At 40.2% G+C, this 24,515-nt stretch overlaps 1 protein-coding gene across 1 annotated transcript in view; it reads left to right on the top strand.

Annotated features, from left to right (window-relative positions):
- UGGT2 (UDP-glucose glycoprotein glucosyltransferase 2) overlaps positions 1-24,515 on the top strand; it is a 277,888-nt gene that overhangs the window by 235,654 nt on the left and 17,719 nt on the right. The window contains exons 30-36 of the mRNA XM_026663613.2: positions 1,244-1,328; positions 3,868-3,953; positions 13,051-13,146; positions 16,343-16,427; positions 17,878-18,060; positions 19,454-19,614; positions 22,911-23,025. Coding sequence (XP_026519398.1) covers positions 1,244-1,328; positions 3,868-3,953; positions 13,051-13,146; positions 16,343-16,427; positions 17,878-18,060; positions 19,454-19,614; positions 22,911-23,025 — 811 coding nt within the window. The remainder of the gene's footprint in view (positions 1-1,243; positions 1,329-3,867; positions 3,954-13,050; positions 13,147-16,342; positions 16,428-17,877; positions 18,061-19,453; positions 19,615-22,910; positions 23,026-24,515) is intronic.

Below are 24,515 nucleotides of genomic sequence, written 5' to 3'. Positions count from 1 at the left end.
TTGGGCAGCCCGGCGCAGCGCTCGGGGGGGGCAGGGGTTTTGGCAGCCCGGTGCGGCGCTCGGGGGGGGGGGCAAGGGTTTCAGCAAAGCTGCAACTTGGACTTCTAAGCATACGTTCGCCGAACACTGTGCAATAATCTGTGACTCTGCTTCCAATACGGTGTTCGGCTCAGCTGGTACTTTCTTCCATACTGGACTAGACTCCAAAGCGCCCTCCTCTTTAAAGGGAAACTGCTCAGTAGTCACACATAAGAACGCTACTCGAAGAAGAAATGGTTACTCACTCTGTGCAGTAACTGAAGTTCTTCAAGATATGTGTCCCTATGGGTGCTCCACTACCCACCCTCCTCCCCTCTGCTTCAGAGTTCCTTGTCATGGGGCTTTGCGGTAGAGAAGGAACTGAGGACTGTTAGTCTGTACAGTGCTATATAGTAACTGCATGGAGCACGAGGTGGAGTAACATGCATGTGCGGGCCAAATGGATGTCACTATGAAAAATCTTTCATCAAAGGTGCACAGGGCTCAAGTGCACCTATAGTGGAGCACCCATAGAGGGACATATCTTGAAGAACTGCCATTACTGCACAGAGTGAGTAACCATTTCTTGTGCGCCCCATTACAGGGAAGTGTTGAGCAACATTTAATAAGAAGCAGTGATACTAGTCCCTAACCTAACAAAAAATTGTTTTTAATATTTTTCATCATATATTTAATCCTAGTACTTAATAAAACTGGAAATTCCTTTAAACTTCAATAAATATCCCTGTTTATGTAATACAGGTTGTTTGTTTTAAATCCTCATGTGACTGAAGAATCTTCAAGTAGTGTAACTTGTAGGTTTTTCTATAGTAGTCAAGGGAATAAAAATTCAACATTCAGGTATTCAGTTCGGCAAGATATGTCATTTTACAGTCTTCTTTTCAAAGAAAATGTTGGTATTTGAAAATGCAGAGTCTTACGTGGTCATGAGGACATTCTTGTGTTATGCAGTGATGATGCACAATTATTGTGAAAGAACCTATCATTCATTTTATTATAACTGTATGGAGACTCCTGTTAAGCACCATGAAGAAGAAAAATTGAGAAAGGTTCCGACATCAGAAAACTAGTGCAGGACATACTGTACACAGACATTTTTAGCTTCAGCAAATGTAAACAGTTCTAAAATAAAAATAAAACTCAATATATGTAACATTTTAAGGAGTGTATACATTTGTATATCTGTTGTTGTTTCTTCTCATAGCCATGAAGGAGCAGATTCTCCAGTCCACCTGGAAGATGTTATTGTGGTATTAAACAACTTCAAGAGCAAAATTCTCAAAGTCAAAGTATGTAAGCAGATAATTTTGTGTGTGCATCATTTCTTTAAACGTATTAATAATGCTCAGGTGCCTTGGGTTATGTTTAACAGCAAGATGAAAGTCAGACTATACTATTCAGATTTTTGATAACTAAATCCACAGATGCATGGATTCATGCCATCAGTTAATTTGTTGCATGTTTTTTGCATTGCCATAAAATATACCATATCATGGTACTTTTATGAAAGAGTAATTTTTTTCAATAGAATGAATAGTATAATTTTATTATAAATACTAAGTCCCAAGTTGTCCCTTACACAGAAAAATCCTGTGTAGGTGACTGGAAAGATTGAGTTTTCCCTTATGTAATTTCCTATGAATTCTTTCATCTCTGAAGGTGCAAGACTGGTCTCCCTGGTGAAAGAAACAAGAGGGCTTAGCTCCCACAACCAACAGATCCCTTATAGTCAACTGGAAACCAGAGCCACCTGCACCAGCTCTGCCGCCCCTCCACCCCAATCCCCTTATCATTTCCAATATCTTTGCTCTGTTGGAAAAATACTGTAGCAGCTCCATCTCTGATGCTGGCTCTTTTAATTTTACTCTGCATTCCCCACAGGCATGCCTTTCAACTGTCCATCGTTTTGAAAGATATCACTCATTTTAGTCCCAGAATTACCTGCATTCCATAAAAATTTGGTGTCCCTTTGCTTCTATAGTTGCAAATTACATCAGAAATAAAGAATAATGAAAGTGAAGTTATGTGAAGAGTTATCTATTGTAAAGGAGTAAGGAATCCCACCTTTCTGGCATTATTATTTTTTTAGTTTCTCCTTTTGGGTCTTCTTCATACAGTGTGTCCCAGTTTTGGACCTTCAGAGTCTGAGAAAGGTACAGAGCTCTAGGGCAGAGGCAACAATACATGTTTCCTCTGAGTTTCCTCCCCAGTCCCATGGATGTAAGCTTCCAGGATCAGAGGGAAATGGGATAAAATGCCATACAGGCAGCTGATCCCACCCTGTACCGTGCAGATACAGAGAGATCCACACGTTCAGCCTCCATACACAATCTGGGTCAAAATTAGGTAAATGATATAGTTGGAAAGTTAGTGTCCCCTTATCTGTTGTAACCAAGTAATTTAAATAAGTAGAGTTGTATCAAACGTGACAGATAGTATCTAATTTAAATTAGGCTGCAGTCTTGGCTATCATAAATCAGACCTAGGATATATCTTCAGAGACACTTGCTGTGAAGAAACTAAAAAACCACAGTTTTTACTGATTCAGTACTGACACAAAGCTAATAACATTAGCTTGACAATACAAAAAAAAATCTAAATTAATTTGGGTAGAATTACATACATGCAAACACTTTTAGTGTTTGAAAAACTTATGTGGGTTGCAGATATGTTATGCCTATAAGTTCAGAGAGTGAGGCCATCTAGCAAATTCAATTGAATGGCATGGACAATCTTGGACTTTGCCACAAGAGAGTAGAAGGGGTATAAGGAGCGTTGAGGAGCATACACTATGACAGGTACAAATCTGTCACAGTTTTCTCCTTCTCCAAAGCAGGGGGGAGACAAGGAGGGAGCTTGTGATTCACTGAATCACAATCTCCCCCATGGGCTGCTCCAAGGGCAGTGCAAAAGCATGTTTCCCCTAACTATGATCTGTGTCACATACTGATAGCCTAGCTTTTATGAGCAAAGATGGAAAGGAGGCGGCACTAGTTTTGTGTATTATTAGTTACTCTTTACATATACAAACACAGAGTGCTTAAGCCTGCTCTTTGATTTGAGGATGTGAATCCCCATATGATCTTGCATAATCAGTTGTTGCATAATCAGTTACTATTCTCTGGCATGCCTGGAGCAAATTTTACAAAGTACACGGAAAGGACGGGTCACATATCTAAGAAAGGTTTCAGAGGGGTAGCCGTGTTAGTCTCTATCAGTAAAAACATTTGTAGTGCTAACAAGGCCAATTCAATTATAGTGGATGTGACCCATTCCCAACAGTTGACAAGAAGGTGTGAGTATCAACAGAGAGGAAATTATTTTTTGTAGTGACCCAGCCACTCCCAGTCTTTATTCAGGCCTAATTTGATGGTGTCAAGTTTGCAAATTAATTCCAGTTCTGCAGTTTCTCGTTGAAACTGATGCATCTGATGAAGTGGGTTATAGCCCACGAAAGCTTATGCCCAAATAAGTTTGTTAGTCTCTAAGGTGCCACAAGGACTCCTTGTTGTTATATCCAAGAAAGGAAGAGGACTGAATCTGAGAAATGTGTATATATATAACATTGTAGAATATATGCTAGTATGGAAAAAAATTTCAAGATCCAGGTGGACAAGACTGATTAAGTCTACACTGTGTACAAAATACTTACATTTGAATAGTATGAAATGATGTTGTTACAGTGTAATTTCAAACAGTTAAAGCATTAACTTGCTGAATTAGAAAACTAGGACAGTAGTTCATCTGGCCAATAGGTCCATTTTACAGCTACTGTATTTACTAGCTAACCTCCCAAATTACATGAATGCTACTTTTTTTAATGACTAGGTACAAAAAAAACCTGATAAAATTGGTGAAGATCTCCTTAGTGTTGAGGTTACAGAAGAAAAAGCATCATGGGAATCCATTACAAGGTAACTGATGTTTGTTTCCACTTGGATCATGCCAATACAGTAAGATTATAATAATTATTAGTTTATTATTTTTAGTGTGGTAGCTCCCAAAATGTGACAGGGATTGTACAAACACATAAGAAAAGACAGGCCGTACCCCCAAAGAGTTTATAATTCAAATAGACAAGAGAGATGAGCATAGAAACAAATATTCTTGGTGATATTAGGTAAACATTTTGTTAGTTATTTTGTTTCCTTGTTCATCCCTTCATTCCCTTTTCCAGATGCTCCAGCCAGTTTGCTCCACCAATATGCGTTCTACCACCTTATGGCATAGACGCAATCTTATTATGAGAATCAGGGGGTTAGGGAAAAGAAATTAAAACATCAGCTGTTAATACGGTACTCGTATCAAATTGAATTCCTAAAGCAGACTATGATATGGCAATAATATGTCTGTTAGCAGACAAAATTTGTAAAAATTGAGTGTTTCTACATTTTTTTCATCCAGGTATATATTAAAGCTTGAATTTAAATAATTTGGATTTGTTTTACAATTATATAGTGATTCATAGACCAGAATGGACCAGTGTGATCATCTAGTCTAACCTCCTGTATAACACAAGCCATAGAACTTCCCCCAAATAATTCCCAGAGCATATATTTAAGATATTTTAAAATACATTTTAGATGTTTTAGATACAATTGTGATTGTCTTAATCTACTCTGAGGAATGTATTATTTTTCAATAATATTATCTATGCTTTTCTCAAATTGAAAGTGGAAATCACTAGGAAGCTATGGAGCAAAGTCCAAAAACAAGGATATAAGTAACTCATAATTCTTCTTTGAGTAATGTCCCTATGGGTGCTCCACTGCAGGTGCATATATGCCTCTTGTACCTTTTTATCAGAGATTTTTCGGTAGCAGTGCTCATTCACCCCATGCATGTGCTCTAGATATCCTCATGCCCTGTACCAAGGATATATAGAACTGTGCAGGTGAACCTCACCTGGTTTCTTCTCAACTGCTCGACAGCCTGAGGTGGAGCATCTAGCACTCCCATTTCAGCTTTGCTCTAGCTTAGCCTCAAGGTCTTAGTTCCAGTTCAGTTTATTTGGTTCTTTCGATAATCGTACTTCTTTAGTTAATTGGAGGTTTTCTGATTTATATTCCCTTTCCCCATCAACCCCCCTTTCTGAAGAATCCCCATGATTCGAGCGCTGCCTGGGAATCTATACCAGTGAGCGACGGACATTCTTGGTGTATCCACTATCTGGGAAACACCCAAATTCCAGCCAAATGCAAGATCTACTCAGCTTTTAAAAGCAGATTTTGAAAAAAAACAAGAGATTAAATTTAGGCTCCTCATGATGGAGTGTTCCCTCTGACCAGCCTCAGATCGAGGCCCAAATACAGCCCACAGACACAGACCTGGAACATTGGCTTCCAAGTGAGCACAGTGCCCCTTCAACCTCCATACCTAGATCTTTGTGGGATAAGAACGCAGAGGTACCAGTAGAGGTCCAATGGGGAGGGAGTGCTGGACCTCCTTATAGAGAGCATAATTCAAAAAGGTTTGGTCACCATCAAGAATGACCGTTTTGGCGACTTCAGGTTCCAGGAAGCTCTCTCTGGTACCAGGAGCTCTCTGAAGATCTTGAGGTCCTCAAAGGACCCATGATACCATGCAAACCTCAGTACCGAAGTTGTCTGTGGTACTCTCCAGGCATGACTGCTCCAGCAGAGACTCTAAACACTCTAGAAAATCTGTAACTTTCATTATCACCTCTGCAGACCCAGGCTGCAACATTGATATTTCTGAGGTCATCATCCTCAGTACCAGGACCATTGGCTGCACAAGATACTATTGTCAACATCCTCAGTACCGACACCAGTTAATCTGGAGCCTCATACAGTCCTGGTGGAGATTTACCCGTTACCACAGGAGCTTAGATTCTCCAAGGACTTGTCAGTGTCTGAGGTGCAATAATTTCCTTTTTTTTAATGGTTATCAAACAATTGTTGATGATGAGATCTGTAGGGTCTCAGAGACTTTACCATTCTCTGATACCATCATCACTATATGGACAACCATTCTTGCGTTCAATGTCTGCTCCTTCTCTAGACTATGCTGAAGACTCTTCTTCAGATTCCTAGATCTCTGTGCAGGGATTCCCTACATACCACCATAGAGACTTCTTTCTGGACATCTTAACTGAGAAAGAAGCCCCAGGGACAAGACAATCTTTAGCCCCTTCTCACTGGTATGAGCAGCAGTGGAGTCCTCCCCCACTACCTTATGGTTCCCCACAATAGCTGTATTGTTACTGGTGGTAGCCTGTCATCAGCAAATGTCAAGGGCTCCTAGCTATTCCTTGAGGATCATCATGAAAAGCAGTCTCCTGCTCCATCTCTCCCTCCTCAAGAGCCCCAACCAGAAGAGGAGTCTTTTGAGGAGCAATAGACTAAAGTGGACAAGGAGGTGACACCACAAACTAATCTCCACCAGATGAGGCTGTGATACCATCTCTGCCCTCTTACACTGATGATTTTAAACAGTTTCAGGAGCTGATGAAAGAGATTGCTGACTCGCTTCAGATTCCACTGGAGAAGATGCAAGTGTCTCAACTTAAGTTATTGGACATCCTCCACAGTACACCCTCTGGTTCTGTAGCTTTACCAGTAAATGAGGCTCCACTGCATCCTGCCAAAACTAGCTGGAGTCTGACACAAACAACTACAATGTATGCAAGCAAATACAAAGTACTGTGTTCCAGAAAAAAATTACAAGTTTTTATTTTCACACCCTCCTCCCAACTGTTTAGTTGTAGAGGCTGTTAGTAAGCATGGTAGGCAATACTAACAGCATACTCACTCATATCATATGATAAAGACCAGAAGCCCTTCAACCTTGCTGGATGTAAAAACTACTCTTCCATAACCCTCCAGTTTAGAATAGTGAATTATCAGCTCTGATGGCAAAGATGGCATACCAACTACAATAAACTCAACTCTTTTATTAATCGTCTTCCACCGGAACATTAGGAATAGTTCCAGGCTGAGTTCATAACTGAGTCATCTCTTAGCAAGTACTTGGTTGTGAGCCTCTCTAGAGGTAGCTGACACTGAAGCTCTTTCCATCTCTGCTGCTGTCCTGCATCGAACATCTTGACTGAAGCAGTTGAGATTTTCTAGGAAGGTCCAAAATACCATAGAAGACCTTCTTTTGACAGACTGAAACTTTTCAGTGAGTCCACTGATTAATCCATGCACACTGTAAAGGATTTGAAGGCCACACTCAGGTCTGTCAGTATATACACACCTGCAAATAAAAAATTTAGTAGATCCCAACACAGAGATCCCATCTGTTCCAGTTCTCTGACATTCATAGACTGGCTGAACCACCTAAGAGACCGAGATATCAAAAGAAAAGGCCTGCTACTGCAACCATTGCCATCACCCAGCCCCCCTACTCATCTAAATGTCAATTCTGATGGTGTGGTCAAAGGTCCAGAACATCCCCACCTTGGGAATCTTCAGCTATACCACACTACTCACCTCCCTCCCTTTGGAGACAGTCTCTTCCATTTTTGAGCTTCATGGGAACAAAGTACATCTGACAAATGGGTTTTGAAGATTATAATATCAAGCTACTCCATCCAATTCACCTCCATCCCCTCATCCCACTCCTGTCCCCATCCCTCCTCAGAGACTCTTCTCACAAACATTTGCCGAGACAGGAGACTACCTCTCTTCTAAGCATAGAGGCTATAGAATCAGTTCCAGTCCAGCACAGAGGGGAAGGGATTTTATTCCAAGTATTTTCTGGTTCCGAAAAAGAATGGTGGATGAAGATCAGTTTTAGATCTCATACTTCAAAACACCTTCGTGAAATCAGATATTCAGGATCATAGCTATAATTCTATCATTAGATTCTGTGGATTGGTTTGCAATCCTCGATCTTCAGATCATGTATGGCTATCACTCCTCTCTCAAGAGGTTTCTTAATTTCAAAGATGGCCAGCATCACTTCATGTATCAAATACTCCCTTTTGACCTCTCATCTGTCCCAGGAGTATTTTCCAAAGTCCTGGTAGTAATAGCCACTTATCTTTGTTAGCAGGGAATAATCATCTTCCTCTATCTCAACAATTGGCTATTAAAGGGCTGGTTGTACATCAAAGTCCTCTCTGCAATACAGCCAGCCATGTCCTTATCTGCAGCTTAGAACTTCAGCTCAGTATCAAAAAGTCCATTTTGATTACAGTTGAACAGATAGACTTCATAGGATCTTCTCTGGATGCTGTAACGTGTAGAGCTTACCTCCCTGTGGACAGATTTACAACACTGACTAGCCTTATTGCCAAGATTCAAATAAGGCCCCAGACAACAGCAAGAAGTTGCCTCCAACTGCTGGGTCATATGGCAGCTTGTACTTTCATCTTTCATAACACAACACACCAGACTGCATCTTCGCTGCTTCCAGAGTTGTCTCAGAACAGTTTGTATCCTAAATAAACATAGTCTAGACAAGTGGTATCTGTCCCTTGTCGGGTGACACACTCACACGGCTGGTGGAAAGACCTGTCCAGAGTGCATGCATGATTTCCTTTCACCTAGCCTCCTCCTACTATTATCACAGCTTCAGATGTGTCACTTATGGGATGGGGAGCTCACCTTGGGGGATGCTTCATCCAAGGCAAATGGTTGCCTCAAGAGTCTCTCTTACACATCAGCCTCCTAGAATTAAGAGCAGTCAGGAACACCTGTATCCACTTTCTTCCCTTAACTGAGCAAAGTTATGCCAGATAACATAGCCTGCATGTTCTACGTAAATCATCATGGAGAAGTAAGATTCCTCTCTCTTTGTGCTGAAACAATAAAACTATGGAAGTGGTGTATAGCCAATCACATTCTCTTTTCAGCCTCTTAACCTCTCAGGCATGCAGAACATCATGGCAGGTGATCTGACCAAACATTTCTCCCAGAATTACAAATGGGAACTGGACCCTTGGATTCTCAAACAGATTTTCCTGGCTTTGTGGGTTTCCGAAAATGGATCTCTTTGCAACTACTGCCAACAGACAGTGCAAGAAATTCAGGTTGATGGGGCATCTGGATCATCAGTCTTGGAAGACAACTTTCTCATTCTTGGATGAGGGACTTTCTCTGTGCACATTCTCTGATACTGTTAATTCTAATGGATGTTAAACGAAATAAGTCAAAGCTAGAGTCATTCTAGTTGCGTCAACTTGTCCAAGGCAAGTCTGGTACCCTTACCTGATTCACCTCACTTCATTTGCAGTGTTGCAGCATTGACCATTTCCCACCCGCTGTCTCAGGATTCCAGTTGAACACTATCTGGACTTGGCCATCCTCCAACACAGAGCTTGGGTTTTCAGTGGTTCTCAGGGGTAGAGGTTTCCTGTGTGACAGAGATACAAGAGATTCTACTAAACCACAGAAAGATGTCTATTCGAAGTACTTATCTTCAAACCTTGAAGACATCTCACAATTGGTGTACTGTTCCCTCTTTGCTGTTCTTGATTGCTTGTTGGATTTAAAGAAATCAGATCTTTCCATGAGTTCAGTCAGAGTTTTTATTTGACAGCTATTACAGCCTTTCATTCCCCTGTGCTAGGATTCTCAGTCTTTGTTCATCCCACGTTGAGCCACTAGCTAAGTCTTCTCTGCTGCACTTATCTATGAAAACGGCATACTCGGTGGCCATCTTTTCTGCTTGTGTAGTCAGGAAACTAGGATCGTTAATAGGTGATTTCCCCTCACCCATTTGCAGTTCTCTTCAGGAATAAGGTATCATTATTCCCATGTCCCAAAGTTTTACCTAAAATATTCTCTGATTTCCACATTAACCATGTTATCCACCTTCCTGTGTTTTTCCCCCCAGTGCGACACCAATATTAGAAGGGCATTAGCCTTCTATTTGGACTGTTTAGAAAGTCTTCTGGACTGTTTATCTCAGTTGTGACCAGATTTAAAGGATCCATGATCTCTACACAAAGACTTTCAAAGTGGATTTCTGGCTTGTTACCAGGCTGCTAATGTTCAGCCCCCTTGAACAGCTCATTCTACAAGATCCCAAACTAACTCCATGGCACTATTTAAAAAATGTGCCAAGTGCTGAAATTTGCAAAGCGGCAACCTGGATATCAATGCATTTTTTTCAAACACTGCATTCTGGTGTGTGCCTCTAAATCAAAAGCTGCTGTTGCCATGACAGTCCTTCTGTATTGGCTCCAGCTCCAAAGCCGCTCCTCTTTTTGCTATTGCTTCGGAGTCACCTCAAGTGGAGACCCCATAGGGACACTGTGACACTCTGTACCTCGGGGGAACACCCTGCACCCCCATGTTCATCCTTATAATATGATTGTGTGGTATCCAATGCAAAGTTTGTCATGTCAGGTGTCTTCGGAAGGCTCATGATGCACTGAGCATTGTTATTATAGTAACATTATAGGTTGTAATTTCATGTATATATAGTTATAAAGCTGAAAATGTGTCCTCATGGCTTAAAAGAAGCCCAGGCAAAAACTCTCCAGGAGTAGAGGCCTAGGCAAAAGTCTCCAGGAGCAGAGGGGCAGTTCACACCTCATCAGGGCATGTGTGGGACAAACCTAGCCCAGCCTCACAGGAGCAAAGGACACTGGCCTAGGCAGCAACAAAGGATCTGTTGGACTCTCACCCCCCTTCCCTTGGTCAGTTTGGGACTACGATGAGGTAATGCTCACCTAATTCTGAAGCGGGGGCGGGGGCAAAGCCAAGAGGGAAGAAAGGACATGATAAAAGGGAGAGACGTTTGCCATGCTAGACTTAATGATGAGTGGTTATTTAAAACCAGTTTCATCAACCAAAGGGTTCTTCTCATCCCGAAGGACCAGCCACATACATATATATAACTCAGATCTTACCCAATAATCATGCTTTTGCCAGTCTTTTAGTATCTAATATCTAATGATTTATTTATAAGAGAAAAGAAAGAGGAGAGAGTTAACATGGTCAAAGGAATCAAGTATGTACAACAATTGCAGAGTTCTTGTGTCAGGTTTGAAGCAGTGATGACATAAACTGCTGACTTATAATGTCTCTGGTAACATCCAAAAGATTGGAAGGTCCTCAATGCATTGGTTGTAATGCTCCTGTTAGTTAAAGTCCATAGTCCAGAGATCAGAGCAGGAAAGAGGCAAAATGGAGATGTTTCGAGGGCCTTTTATAGCTTCTCCCGTGTGGAGGGAAACTCATTGTTCCAAGCAAAGCCCCCAGCACAGTTTGTGGAAAAGTACAGGCACAAGATGGAGTCCAGTGTCACATGAGCTTGTCACATGCCCTTGCATGCTTCAGTGTGTCATAGCTGGGGCCAGAACCCAGTATTCTGGCTAAAATGTCCATAGGAATGTCCATCAGGTGGGGGTAAGCTTCTTCCAGGGCTCATTGTGTTCATTAGTGGGTCATCAACTTGAATAGTCCATTCACAATGTGCTGGCTAGATCAGATGTAAACTACCTTGTGGGTGTTACCCAGGAGCAAACACATATGAAACATAGATATATAGTCAATATTCACAACTTCCGACACAAAAATGATACATGCATACAAATAGGATAATCAATCATAATTTTTCCATTGACACCTTACATGACATACTTCATATAAGGTTTGTTGCAATTGTATAACAGTGGTTGCAACAATTATTTACATGGTTATATTTGATTTATATAACATCACAGGGGACTCAGAAGGAATTTCCATGTAATAGCTACAGTCAGCTGCTCCAGTCTGGGGTGGATTTGGGAACTGGAAATGAGGAGTCCTTCTGTTGTGTTAATTGGGTTAAGTTCCTCCCAGCAGAAATCTGAGAGGGAAATTTTCATGGGTATTTCCCCTGCTATATTCCTTAGATGAAAGCTCATTGTGGATCTAAATTCTAAAAAAAAATTTCCATAACTGTTTTTTTCCCCCTTTTTAGTTCTATTTAGACATTTTCATCTAGACTGCACAAATTGGAGGCGGTGCAGAAAAGAGCCACAAAAATTATTCAAATGCTGGAGAAAATGCCTTTTAATGAGAGATTTAGAGTTCAACCTGCTTAGCTTATCAAAAAAAAGATTGAAAGATGATTTGATTATAGTGTATAAGTATTTTCATACAGAGAAAATGCTAGGTACTAAAGAGCTCTTTAATCTAATGAAGAAAGGTATAACAAGAACCAATAGCTGGAAGCTGAAGCCAGACAAATTCATATTTGAAATTTTTGACAGAGTGATTAACCCCTGGAACAAACTACGAAGAGAAGTGGTGGATTCTCCATCTCTTTATGTCTTCAAATCAAAACTAGATGCCTTTCTGGAAGATATGTTTTAGTCAGACATAAGTTATTACACTTATTATGTGGGCAACTGAGTGAAATGAAACTGCCCCTAATATGTAGGAGGTCAGACTCAATCTGTTGGTCCCTTCTGGTCTTAAACTCTGTGAATCTTTGAACCTTAATTTTACCCTTTTGTTAGCATCTCTTATAATACTAATTATGTGATCATAGCCTATATTTTCTACAGGACATCCCCACTCCTGTCTTCATCATTCAGAGTGCAAGTATATGGTGCATGGTGGATATGGTAGTGTAGCGAATAAGACGGGGGTCCTGTAGATTTGTATCTTATCCTTGGCAATGTTCTGTTTGCAATTTTCACTTGTAATTTGACAATACATACAAATTTTAAAAGGTTTAACGGAGAGCACATTTGAGCTTCCAGGAGACTGGATGAATGATGGTTAGTGAATGCAGCTGTGGTCCACTCACTGAACAATGATTATAAAAACAAATATTACTCATTCACACTCACTCTGTCTCATTCACTGTGCAGTGAATAGAAAATTCACTGGGCCTTTTGAAAAAATAGAATGTGGTCATGTAATTTTAAAGACTGTATTGTAATGCATATGCAAAAGATGGGGGCAGAGTTGAGCTTGTATAGAAACTGTTACTTACAATTCTGTCAATATATCACCCTGCTATTAATGTAGTTCTTTGGGTGGCTTTTATAGTCTTTGTCCTTCTCCCTTGTTACAGAGCCTATAACAGATATTTATTTTTAAGTTTTTCAGATCTTCAAACAGAAGAAAAAGAGAAGAAAAATGATGTTCTAAATATTTTTTCGGTTGCTTCAGGCCATTTATATGAACGCTTTTTAAGGTAATTTAAGCAAAAAGGAAAATTTAGGAATTTAATGGGAATACTCTAAAAGTTCATCAAAAAGTTAAAGTTTTAGGAAGTATGGCTATTCTTTTTAAGAAAACAGTAGGAATAATAACATGGCATAGAAAAAATGTACACAGGAAGGATCAATTTTATTTTTGGTTCAACTATTGAATTATACTAGAGATCTAATTGATCCAATGTATGTGTGTTCAAGAATATTATATCTTTCTCTTTTAAAGAAAATCCTTTTTTAATGCTGTGCATCAATGTATGTGATAAATATGAACACCAAAAGGCCAAAATCAGCCTTAGTGTATGCAAAGTAACTCCACAACTTCATTGGAGTCACATCTGTTTAGATAATGGCTGAATTTGGCCCAAAATCTACATACTATCATGTGATGGCCCATTCCCTGTATATACTAATACTACTGTATCCACAGGTTAATGATCTGATAAATCATAATTGTTTTAAGGGAATCATTATAGTGTTTTGTGTCAGACTGCTTAGTCTGCTTTTGTTCACAGATTTTTTGAAACAATTGACCAAGATTAACATAAAAACAGCTATTCTGGGTCAGACCAAAGGTCCATCAAGCCCAGTATCCTGTCCTCTGGCAGTGGCCAATGGCAGGTGCCCCAAAGGGAATGAACAGACAGGTTATCATCAAGTGATCCATTGCCCTGTCACCCAATCCCAGCTTCTGGCAAACAGAGGCTAGAGACATCATTCCTGCCCATCTTGGCTAATAGCCATTGATGGACCTATCTTCCATGTATCTATCTAGCTCCCTTTTGAACCCCGTTATAGTATTGGCCTTCACAACACCCTCTGGTAAGGAGTTCCAGAGGTTGACAGTGCGTTGCGTGAAAAAATACTTTCTTGTGTTTGTTTTAAACCTGCTACCTCTTAATTCATTTGGTGGCCCCTTGTTCTTGTATTATGAGAGGGAGTAAATAACACTTCCTTATTTACTTTCTCTATACCACTCATCAGGGCCGGCTTTAGGCCGATTCTCCTGAATTGGGCCCCGCTCCCTAAAGAAGAGCACCTAACTTAGGCGCCTTTTTAATTTTTACTCACCCAGCAGCGCTCCAGGTCTTCGGCGGCACTTCGGTGGTGGGTCCTTCACTCACTCCGGATCTTCGGCGGCGGGTCCGACCGTGCCGCGGAAGACCCGGAGCGCTACCGAGTGAGTCATCCCTGCCGAGGCCCCGTCGAAACTATTCGAATAGGGCCCCGAACTTCTTAAAGCAGGCCCTGCCACTCATGATTTTATAGACCTCTATCATATCCCCCCTTAGTCGCTCTTTTCCAAGCTGAAAAATCCCAGTCTTATTATTCTCTCCTCATACGGAAGCTGTTCCATACCCCTAATCATTTTTGTTGCCCTTTTCTGAACCTTTTCCCATTCCAATATATCTCTTTTGAGATGGGGCGACCACATCTGCATGCAGTATTCAAGGTGTGGGTGTACCATGGATTTATATAGAGGCAATATGATATATTCTGTCTTATTATATATCCCTTTCTTGATGATTCCCAACATTCTGTTTGCTTTTTTGACTGCCACTGCACATTTAGTGGATGATTTCAGAGAACTATCCACAGTGACTCCAAGATCGCTTTCTTGAGTGGTAACAACTAATTTAGACCCCATCATTGTATATGTATAGTTAAGATTATGTTTTCCAATGTGCATTACTTTGCATTTATCAACATTAAATTTCATCTGCCATTTTGTTGCCCCGTCACCCAGTTTTGTGAGATCCTTTTGTAGCTCGTCACAGTCTGCCTGGGACTTAACTATCTTGAGTAGTTTTGTATTATCTGCAAATTTTGCCACCTCACTGTTTACCCATTTTTCCAGATCGTTTATGAATACGTTAAATAGGGCCCAGTACAGATCTCTGGGGGACACCACTATTTACCTCTCTCCATTCTCCCTTTTTGCCATTGTGTATGCTGTATCCTCTCTCTGAGTGCATCCCCACAGAATGGAATTCTGTAATTCTCCCACTTTTAGGGCTAGTCGACACTAGAAGCGATACAGCAGCGCAGCTGCACCGCTGTAGTGTGTCTGATGGTGAAAGTGCTCATGCCGACTGGAGAGAGCTCTCCAGTCAGCATAATAAAACCAACTCCGCAAGAGGCAGTAGCTATGTCAGTGGGAGAAGCTGTCCTGCCAACATAGCTTTATCCACACCTGCAGTTAGGTTGGTGTAACTTCTGTCGTTTAGGAGGGTGGCTTATTCACATCCTGGAGCAACATAAGTTATACTGATGTAAGTGGTGTGCACAAGCCCCCAGACTAGTCCCAGGGCTGCAGTACCTTGTGGATCAACTGTTCTTACCTAGCAGGTCTGACTGAGCTTGAACACCTGCAGTTCTTCCCTCCCAAAATCTGTAACCAGTGAACTACAATGATTCGAAACAGCTTTCTTAAAATAAAAGTATTTCTTTTGCAGGAGGGACAAAGCATTTAGAGAAAACCGTTTATACCCATGTCTTTCTTACCAAGAGGCATACCATCCTCTGATAGTAACCTAGGCAGGACCAACTTCTTCAGACTCCTCTGGCAGGCTGTCATGTACCTCAGTCTTGTTTCCCCAAGCAACTCTTCTGTCTCTCTTGAGAATATTACTTTTAAACCTGCCACCGTTCTTTAGATTTCCTGCTTTGCTAGGCCTTTTTCTGCCCTGGTTCTGTCCCTTACACTGTCAATGTTTGGTGAAGAGTGACTTATCTTGAGCCATTCTGTCTCCTTCCTGCTTGTTTTTTCTTACAGTCCCTATTAAACTAAACTAATACAGTCATACAGTAAACATCCCAATAACCAAGTTAACATACAGTATTTATTAATTATTACAGAGCAGCTCCATTTCAGTCACAGATGTATGTACCTTAGGGTAGAACCTGTTAGTAGACCCATGTTTATTTAAACACTGTTCCTTCTAATGTGGTTTAAATACAGTTTGGCTAGTGTGGTATAGACTTAGCTGTCTAAAAGCGGTCTAGAAAAATCTATGCCAGAATGCAGTTTATGATCATGGAAGTCAAACCTTGCTTAAACTGTGTTAGCAAGAATCATAAATAGAATCAGGTTTGTTACAAGTTTTTATTTCTAATATATAATGGGTGATTTCATGAATATATTAATTTATTTATTATAGACTTTTCATTCCACAGAATTATGATGCTTTCCGTTCTGCGTCATACCAAGACACCTGTTAAATTTTGGTTTCTGAAAAATTATCTTTCTCCTACATTTAAGGTAAGTGTAATGTCCATCTTTCATTGTGCTTGCATTGTTAATAAGAGTATGTGATAGACCCAGGCCAGTTGGGTACAGCAGGAGGCAGATATACTGGCCACTGGATTAACAGTTTTCTGTTCCCTGACTGATCAGAGCAGGGGCTGCTCCAGGCGAATGAGAACACCTGACTCCAATTAACCTGCAAAGAGTCAGGTGAGGCCATTAAGCTAATGTGACCTCCTGACTCTAATTAAGGCCCCGCTGATACTATAAAAAGGACTCACTCCAGTCAGGCAGAGGAGAGCCAGGGGAGAGGAAGTGCGGCTGAAGGGCTGGTTAATGAAGACACCCTCAAGTTATTGATAAGGGAGCCCTAAGGTAAGGGAGAAGCAGGAGAGCTGTGGGGAAGTGGCCCAGGGAAATGTAGCAACTATGGCAATGAAAGGTTGGCTGCCAACAGCTGCTATCATTAGGGTCCCTGGGTGGGAACCTGGAGTAGAGGGCGGGCCCGGGTTCCCCCCAACCCACCACTACAGGAACACCTCCTGGGAGGGGAAGTCAGGCCCCTGTCAGGACAGGAGGCTAAACTGTTCTAAAACAAACCCCTAGGGACAACAGAGACTGTGGGAGTTCTCTCACCAACCTCCTTGCTGGCTTATGATGAAAAGGGCTCAGTAGACTGTAACCCTGGCCCTAGAGAGAGAAGGGCTACGTGGAGGGTCACAGTGAGCCACTGAGGCTAGCATATACCGCCTACAAGCGCAGGACCAACCGGGGCAAGGTCAGAGCTCTGCCACAAGTAGTAAAATGAATAGCAATGCATTGTCGCTTTTACTGAATATCATATTTTTTATAATTAGAATGGATTTTAAAAATCAATTTAAATTAATTAAAATAATTACATTATGGAAACATTAATATCAAAGTTTTTAAGCAGCCATTATATAAGATCTTTTTTTTCTTCTGAAACCAAGGTAGAATAGGTACATTTTAAAAATTTCTTGTATTCTTACAGATTATATCAGTTTAAGAAAAATACATATAGTTGGGAATACCACTAGAATTATGGAAATTGTCAGAGCAGCTGAAACACGTTAAATGCACCAACTGTCATTGTAGTTAGTTTCATTTTGCATCAGACTCCATGTATAAAACATTTTCTGGCATAATTGTGGTGTTAATCAGTATGTCCTGACCCTAAAAGATAAAAAAAAAATCAATTGGGGGCATTAAAAAAAAGGGAATGTAATGTGGGGGAGGGGGAGAATATACATAGGATAAAGACAACAAGAATGGTTATAATTAAGAGAGCATTATCCGTTGGTTAACTTATAGAAATGGGACTTAGGAGTTATGGGTTTGGGTATCAACAATGCCAGCTTTGCTGTGTGACCTAGCACAAGTCACTTAACCTCTGTACATATTGCACTGCATAAAGTTTTGGTTTTTTTTCTTTTTCCATTTCTAGGAGATTATTCCTCACATGGCCAAAGAATATGGATTTCAGTATGAACTAGTACAGTATAAGTGGCCCCGCTGGCTTCATCAACAGACTGAAAAGCAAAGAATTATCTGGGGTTACAAAATTCTTTTTCTGGATGTTCTTTTTCCACTGGCTGTGTACAAAATAATATTTGTTGATGCCGACCAGGTAAGAAACAATTTTAGAAAAATACATCTGAAAGCAGGGTTTTGCATTGGTTCATGTCAACCCTTACCATCCCTGTAGATATCCTGTCTCAGATATTGATCTCATCAGGTCTCAATAACTGGATTGGCCATCACTAAGCATTACTGAAGGTGCTGCATGATGTGGTGTCCAAAATTCAGTATGCAGCCCTTTTTACTCGTTAATGAAGTAATACCTTCACACCATAGACTTGGAGCCATTGTGCTGTCTCAGATGGATGTGATGCTGAAGTTTTGATCAAGTGGTCATTAAAAATCCCAGGATACTTTTTGTAAGTGTCTTGGTGCTGAATAGATACTGTTTGTAAAGCATGTTCAGAACCTTTCTGAAAGGTAAAGATATTATATGGGCTAGATTTGCAAAGATGACTAATGATTTGGGTGCCATAATTTTTGGGTGGCGAAACTGACATACCTAACAGGTCCTGATTTTTCAGAAGGGAGGTGCTCATCACTTTTTGGAAATCATGCCTCTTTGGTCTATAAATCGAAGATGATGCTTTTTACTTATTATTTCTTTTAGTTATTAAATATGATCAGGCTTGGCAGAATTCAATTTTTATAATTTTGGCATCTATATATTTTTGTTTTAAAGCCTTTTTGCCTATTTGTGCAAAATTATGGGGTTTAAGCATTTTTTAATTTTTGAAGTTGCAGGAAATTAGTAGGGTGTGTCAGACAATTATTTAATGACAGTAGACACTGATTCAAAAAGTTACATTTTTTACAACTATTAAACACATTGTCAATATCACAGGTCAAAATATATAAAGTAAATATCTTTAAATCAAACTCTTAAGTTCTCAAGTAGCATTTTTCTTATTTTTCCTATCTGTAAGTTTCAATTATTATCGATTGGAAATATGTTTTCATTAGTTTGTATGTGTATGGTGAAATTGATGTTTACTGACATTTACCAATAAAAATCTAATCCTTCCAAGCCTAAATATGATCAACTGAAGCTGTACATAATATCCTATCCCAGGCTGGCTGGCCCTTTAAGAAGGGTAGGGTTCAGCCTCGCCTGTGATCGCTCATCTCCTCCAACTGCCTCCAGCTGATCCTGATTGACTGGGGATCAGGTGGTTGGGGTCAGTTATCAGACCCAACTGGAAGCAGGCCACAGAGGTGTGCTGCAGAGGCTGACCCTACCACAATAATAAAGAAGAAGTATGCATTTTGCCCAAGCAATAACTAGATAAACATGTTCTAACAGACTATTAGTCTAACAGACTAGACTCATTTCTGTCAAAAATCTGTGGGAGTACAGTTGGCATTTGGAATATATCTGTATAAGGGGGCAAAACAACATTAAACTACAAAAAATAAATGTTTCCTGTTTTTCTCTTGTTTAGATTGTGAGAAGTGACCTCAAAGAACTTAGAGAGATAGATCTAAATGGAGCTCCCTATGGATATGTCCCCTTTTGTGATAGTCGCACAGAAATGGATGGGTACCGTTTCTGGAAATCAGGGTATTGGGCATCACATCTTGGAAGAAGGAAATACCACATAAGGTAGGAACATTAATTTATATTTTTGGACTATTTGTAGAAATGTTGAAAATTTTGGTCTTTTGTCAGTAAGGAATTCAATAACAATCAAATAGTCTAAGATATCCTGAGAGAGACAGAAATAAAGCATAAAATCCATGCAAGGTGGATTGATTTAAATCATGATTTAAATCACTTAAGTGGAAAGCTTTGATTTTAAATAATCAATTTTAATCAACTTTTTCATTTGTACTTCAGTTATTTTCTAAAGCCAGGTGCATTGTCATTGGTCGATATAACCATTAAAACATTTTGATTTACAGCTAAATAGAACCTTTACACTACATTTGGTACATCTTTTGCTACTTAGGATGGTATGCATTTATTTAAGCAATTATAAAGCTTAATACTTTCAGATTCTTATTAACTGTACATTTTTAGTATGTTAGAAAATGGTGAATGATATATCAAAACATGTTACATATATACAACTAAATAATTTATTAAACAGAGGGATTTACTGTAGTCAGTAAATTAAACTGATTATTTCAGGTTATCCTGGGAAAAATTTCAACAATCCCTAACTGAAAGTGAGTGAAGCTTAAGTTCCTTCTCACCTGAATCTCTTGAAAATGAGACAACAGTCTCCTAAGTTACTTAGACTGTCCTTCAGCCTTTTCAAACTAGTGGCGCTCATCCCCTCCATCCTCATTTTTATTCATAGACTGGAAGAGAGAGACCAGTTTTCCTGCTTTTTCAAATCCCAATCGATTTCTCAGCTTTGAATGAATTCGTCCAAATGAAGAAAATATGTTTTGTGCCTGCAGAATAGGCTGCTGCTGTCAAAAGCTGATTTAGCACTTCAGCAAACTCTGATTTCCGGTGCTTAGCTAGTGACTTCACCAGTTCAGTATCAGAGGGGTAGCTGTGTTAGTCTGGATCTGTAAAAAGCAACAAAGAGTCCTGTGGCACCTTATAGACTAACAGATGTATTGGAGCATAAGCTTTCGTGGGTGAATACATGCGTCTGACGAAGTGGGTATTCACCCACGAAAGCTTATGCTCCAATACATCTGTTAGACTATAAGGTGCCACAGGATTCTTTGTTGCTTTTCACCAGTTCAGTGACTTTCTTTAAAACATCAATCAGGAGACATGTATTACTTAAATGGATCACTCCAGCCATATAATTTTATTATGGTTGGCATGATTGATGTCCATGTCATAGAAGCATCTTCTTCTTCAGCAGTTAGACATCGATCCTGGTACTTTGGGTTGAGAATATTGGCAAGAAAATGAGGTGGAGTAAGTGCTTGTTCCATCCTTTTTTTTTTTACTGCCTGTAATTTAACTTTGTTGTTGGTTATTTCTTTCTTCAATGTCTCTTAAAGATCTTTCCAAATTTCAACAGCATCAGCAATAGAGCAGCAATCTTTCTGCAGTTTGACACGGCTATGGAAATAGGTTTTAGTTTATTCAGCATATCTTCTATGTTTCTCTTTAGTCTGCTGTTGACTACTTAGTCTGTGATAGTCCCATCTATTTTGTCACAATTTTTTCCACAAATTGTCATCAGAATAGCTCAGTTCTTAATAAATAGCTCAAAACAGTCAACCACTGAATTCCACTGTACTTCTTGGTCGAGAATTAGTTTGGGTCCTCCTGCTCTCTTCAGTGAAGCCGAAGCAAAGTGGTTGTTACAGAAGTATTTTGCAATTTCAGCAACATTTTCTTTTATTCCTGGAGTTGTACTTAAATATTAAGCTAAAAGATTCATCAAATGAGTACTGCACCTATATGTTATAAGGTTCAGGTTCTCTTCATTATCTTTCTCTAGATTTCTTCCTATCTGTGCTACATTTGTAACACTGCCTGTGACAAAGCTACACACTTGAATTTTTGTTCAGTTTGTTACAGCTTTTACTTCTACTTCTATTGCTACTTCTTTTAAATATTCTGCTGTATCAGTTGTTTTTGCAAGATAGACAACTCCATATTCTCTTGTCACACAAGGACATATTACTGGATCATTGTGTACATTGCTCCACCCATCAAGACTCAGATTAACAAAATTCCCTCCAATTTTTCCGCACACTGTTCAATTTCCTTCTCATACATAGTATCCAGTAACCTTCTAGCACTCTCTATTCTGCTAGGTGGAAAAGTAGCCTAGTCATAATGAGTGAACCATGTCTAGGGCTGCATTGTGAAGAATTTTGTCCCTTCTTTCCAAAGCGTCCTGCTTTGACACCAGTGTTGCTTCTTTCTGGTTACACACTCTGCTCCTTCTGCCTTGTTACATAACTCTCACCTCTACAGAAAACAAATGAACTCACAACAATCTAAAAATTCTGCTTGTATAATCTACATATCTTTTAGACTTCAGTATTTTATTTGTTTAGAGACAGAAAGGAAGGCAATTGAGAAATTAATGGATTTCTGTTTGCATCTCTGTCTGTGTACACATGCAAGGACACAGAGAAGGGCCATTTACCTGAAGTGCTGAGAACCATCCAGAAGCAAAGGCTGGTAGTTACTGGGCAGATCAGTATTTTTCCATGAACCGGAGAGTAAGTTTCCATGATGGGTGAAGTCATAGATACTCATAATTTGAGAACTGAGCCAGAGTTCAGGTAGGGAGAAGCTGTAAAATAGGAGAATGAGCTCATGCAGGTGGACTCATTGAATGACCTGGATGAGATACATGATGGTGTCTCCTGGTGTCAGAGGCTGGGTTCCAACACCTGCGATGCCTTTGTTAGTCTCTTCCACGCAGTAGCACAGCCCCTGGGTCCGCCACAGGATCAAGCCCTCAATATGGTACAGGTCTGCCGCATCTTACGCGCATTTAACATGCGCAATTTCAGCTTTATGCGGTTGGCAAAAACAAAACAAAAAAAGAGAAAAATAACAATTTTAACTCAAAGTTTTTGATAGAGGCTTATGGATTCAGCATGTTTATTTTTATTTAAATGTTAAGAGATAATAATTTTAGGCTTAACATTTTTGTATTAAATTCAGATTTCATTTTAAACAGGTTTATTTTTAAGGAAAAATTATAATTTAAATAACACATGAAAAAAATCTGATTAATAAAGAATCTAATTTTTTTTTTTTAATTTTTTTTATCCACCCTAAATCCATGTGGTAGATTGATTAGCACATGTTGAGTTCACTTCTTGTGTTGAGCTTCAGCTAGTTACTTAAAATAACATTCCTTTATTGCATACACAGTATTTGCCTCCTTGTTATCAAGTTTTTTCCTGTTTCTAGTAGGTATGTCAAAATATGCAAAACTTAATGAATTTTTGTTTTTGTAGTGCCTTATATGTTGTGGATCTTAAGACGTTCAGAAAGATTGCTGCAGGAGACAGACTTCGGGGCCAATACCAGGCTCTCAGTCAAGATCCAAACAGTCTATCAAACTTAGATCAGGTATGCAAGAGTTTAATGTCTGCCTGAAGATAAATGACATTTTTTCTTTTCTTTAAAATATTCTTCCTGTTTTTCTCTAATGTTTTCACTAGTTGTGGTTTGCATGTAGACTTAATTACTTTCTTACTATTATAGGAGGAGCTCTCCATAGAAGGTTTTGCAAATGCGCTTCTGTGTTGCTATCACATTACATTTTTAAGTTGTGATCTGGTTACTAAAGTATAGCTAGAATTTCCAGGGGTAGGTATTTTTATTATATTTATTATCACATAAATTATGTACATTATGTACATTTTTAGGAAAATGGAATGTCAGGTTATAGCTCTCCTACTATCTACTGTGTGTAAATCTTCTCTTTGGCAGTCTATGCAATGGAATCCAACCTACCATCTGTCAGTACAAACAGACCAAAATACAAGGAGAGTTCTAACGGTTGATTTTTTATTTTTGTTGTTGTCAGTCAGTTTTTTAGTGCAAAAAATTCCAATTCTTATTGTTGGCGCATACTGCAGCAGTCATGGGATTGTGTGACGGGTGGACTAGGCCCAGATGCCCTCTCAGGGATGCCTCAGGCCACACCTGTCCCAGGAGAGGAACAAGTCCTCGAAGCAGTCTAGAGAGCCTGCGCAGGAAGCAGCCAATCTGGGGGAGGCTAAAAAGTTCTAACCAATCAGAGAGGCTGCAGGGAGCAGCCAATCAGGGCCTCAGAGGGCCATATAAAAAGGAGCTGCAGAGACAGTCAGTTCCTTGCTGGAGCCAGAGGAGTCCAGTTGGTGCTTCCGGCTGGCCAGAGGGAACTGCAGCACCATGGACAGATCAGTGCTGGCAGGGACCAGGAGAGCAAAAAGGAGCTTCTGGTTTGCTGCTGGGACTGAATACAAGACTTCAGCCCTACAGCCCTGCTGAAGGCTGGCGCCTCGGGGAAGTGGCCCAGGGAACTGAAATCAGTTTAGATAAAGGGACACGGCAGCACATGGCTGCTATTCTGAGGGTCCCTGGGCTGGGACCTGGAGTAGTGGGCAGGCCCGGGTCCCACCCATAGGTCACTGGGGAAGTGGCCTACAATTGGAGAGCAATAAACCCCCAGAAAGGGGATCTGAACTACTTAGTGATCCAGCTGGAAACCCAAGGCCGGAACTGTTTAAAGACTGCAGACACACCTGACCACAAGGGGCGCAATGGACAAAGTTTGAGGAAAACTGACTTAGAAGAAGGATCCAAAGAAGAGGACCTTGGTCTCCCACTACCAGGAGCCAGCTCCCCAAACGCCTGGATCTCCCACTAAGTCTACAGTGTCAGAGGCTTCAACCTGTCGACTCGGTACCATGGAGGTGAAGGACTCTTCTTCTGGTACCAATGGGGCTGTGAGATCCCAGAGCACTTAGGAGAAGCATGACTCCAGCAGGCTACACTACCATCTGTGAAGGACACGGGGGCCCAAGACATACACTCTTCTAGCATGGCATCATCTACATCAGGCTTACCAATGG

This window comes from Terrapene carolina, unplaced genomic scaffold (genome assembly GCF_002925995.2).
Source record: "Terrapene carolina triunguis isolate 2854851 unplaced genomic scaffold, T_m_triunguis-2.0 Scaffold21, whole genome shotgun sequence".
In the NCBI taxonomy this organism is placed as follows: domain Eukaryota; kingdom Metazoa; phylum Chordata; order Testudines; family Emydidae; genus Terrapene; species Terrapene triunguis.
The sequence above is the reverse complement of the archived record's forward strand: the minus strand, read 5'-3'. Positions and strand labels throughout refer to the sequence as shown.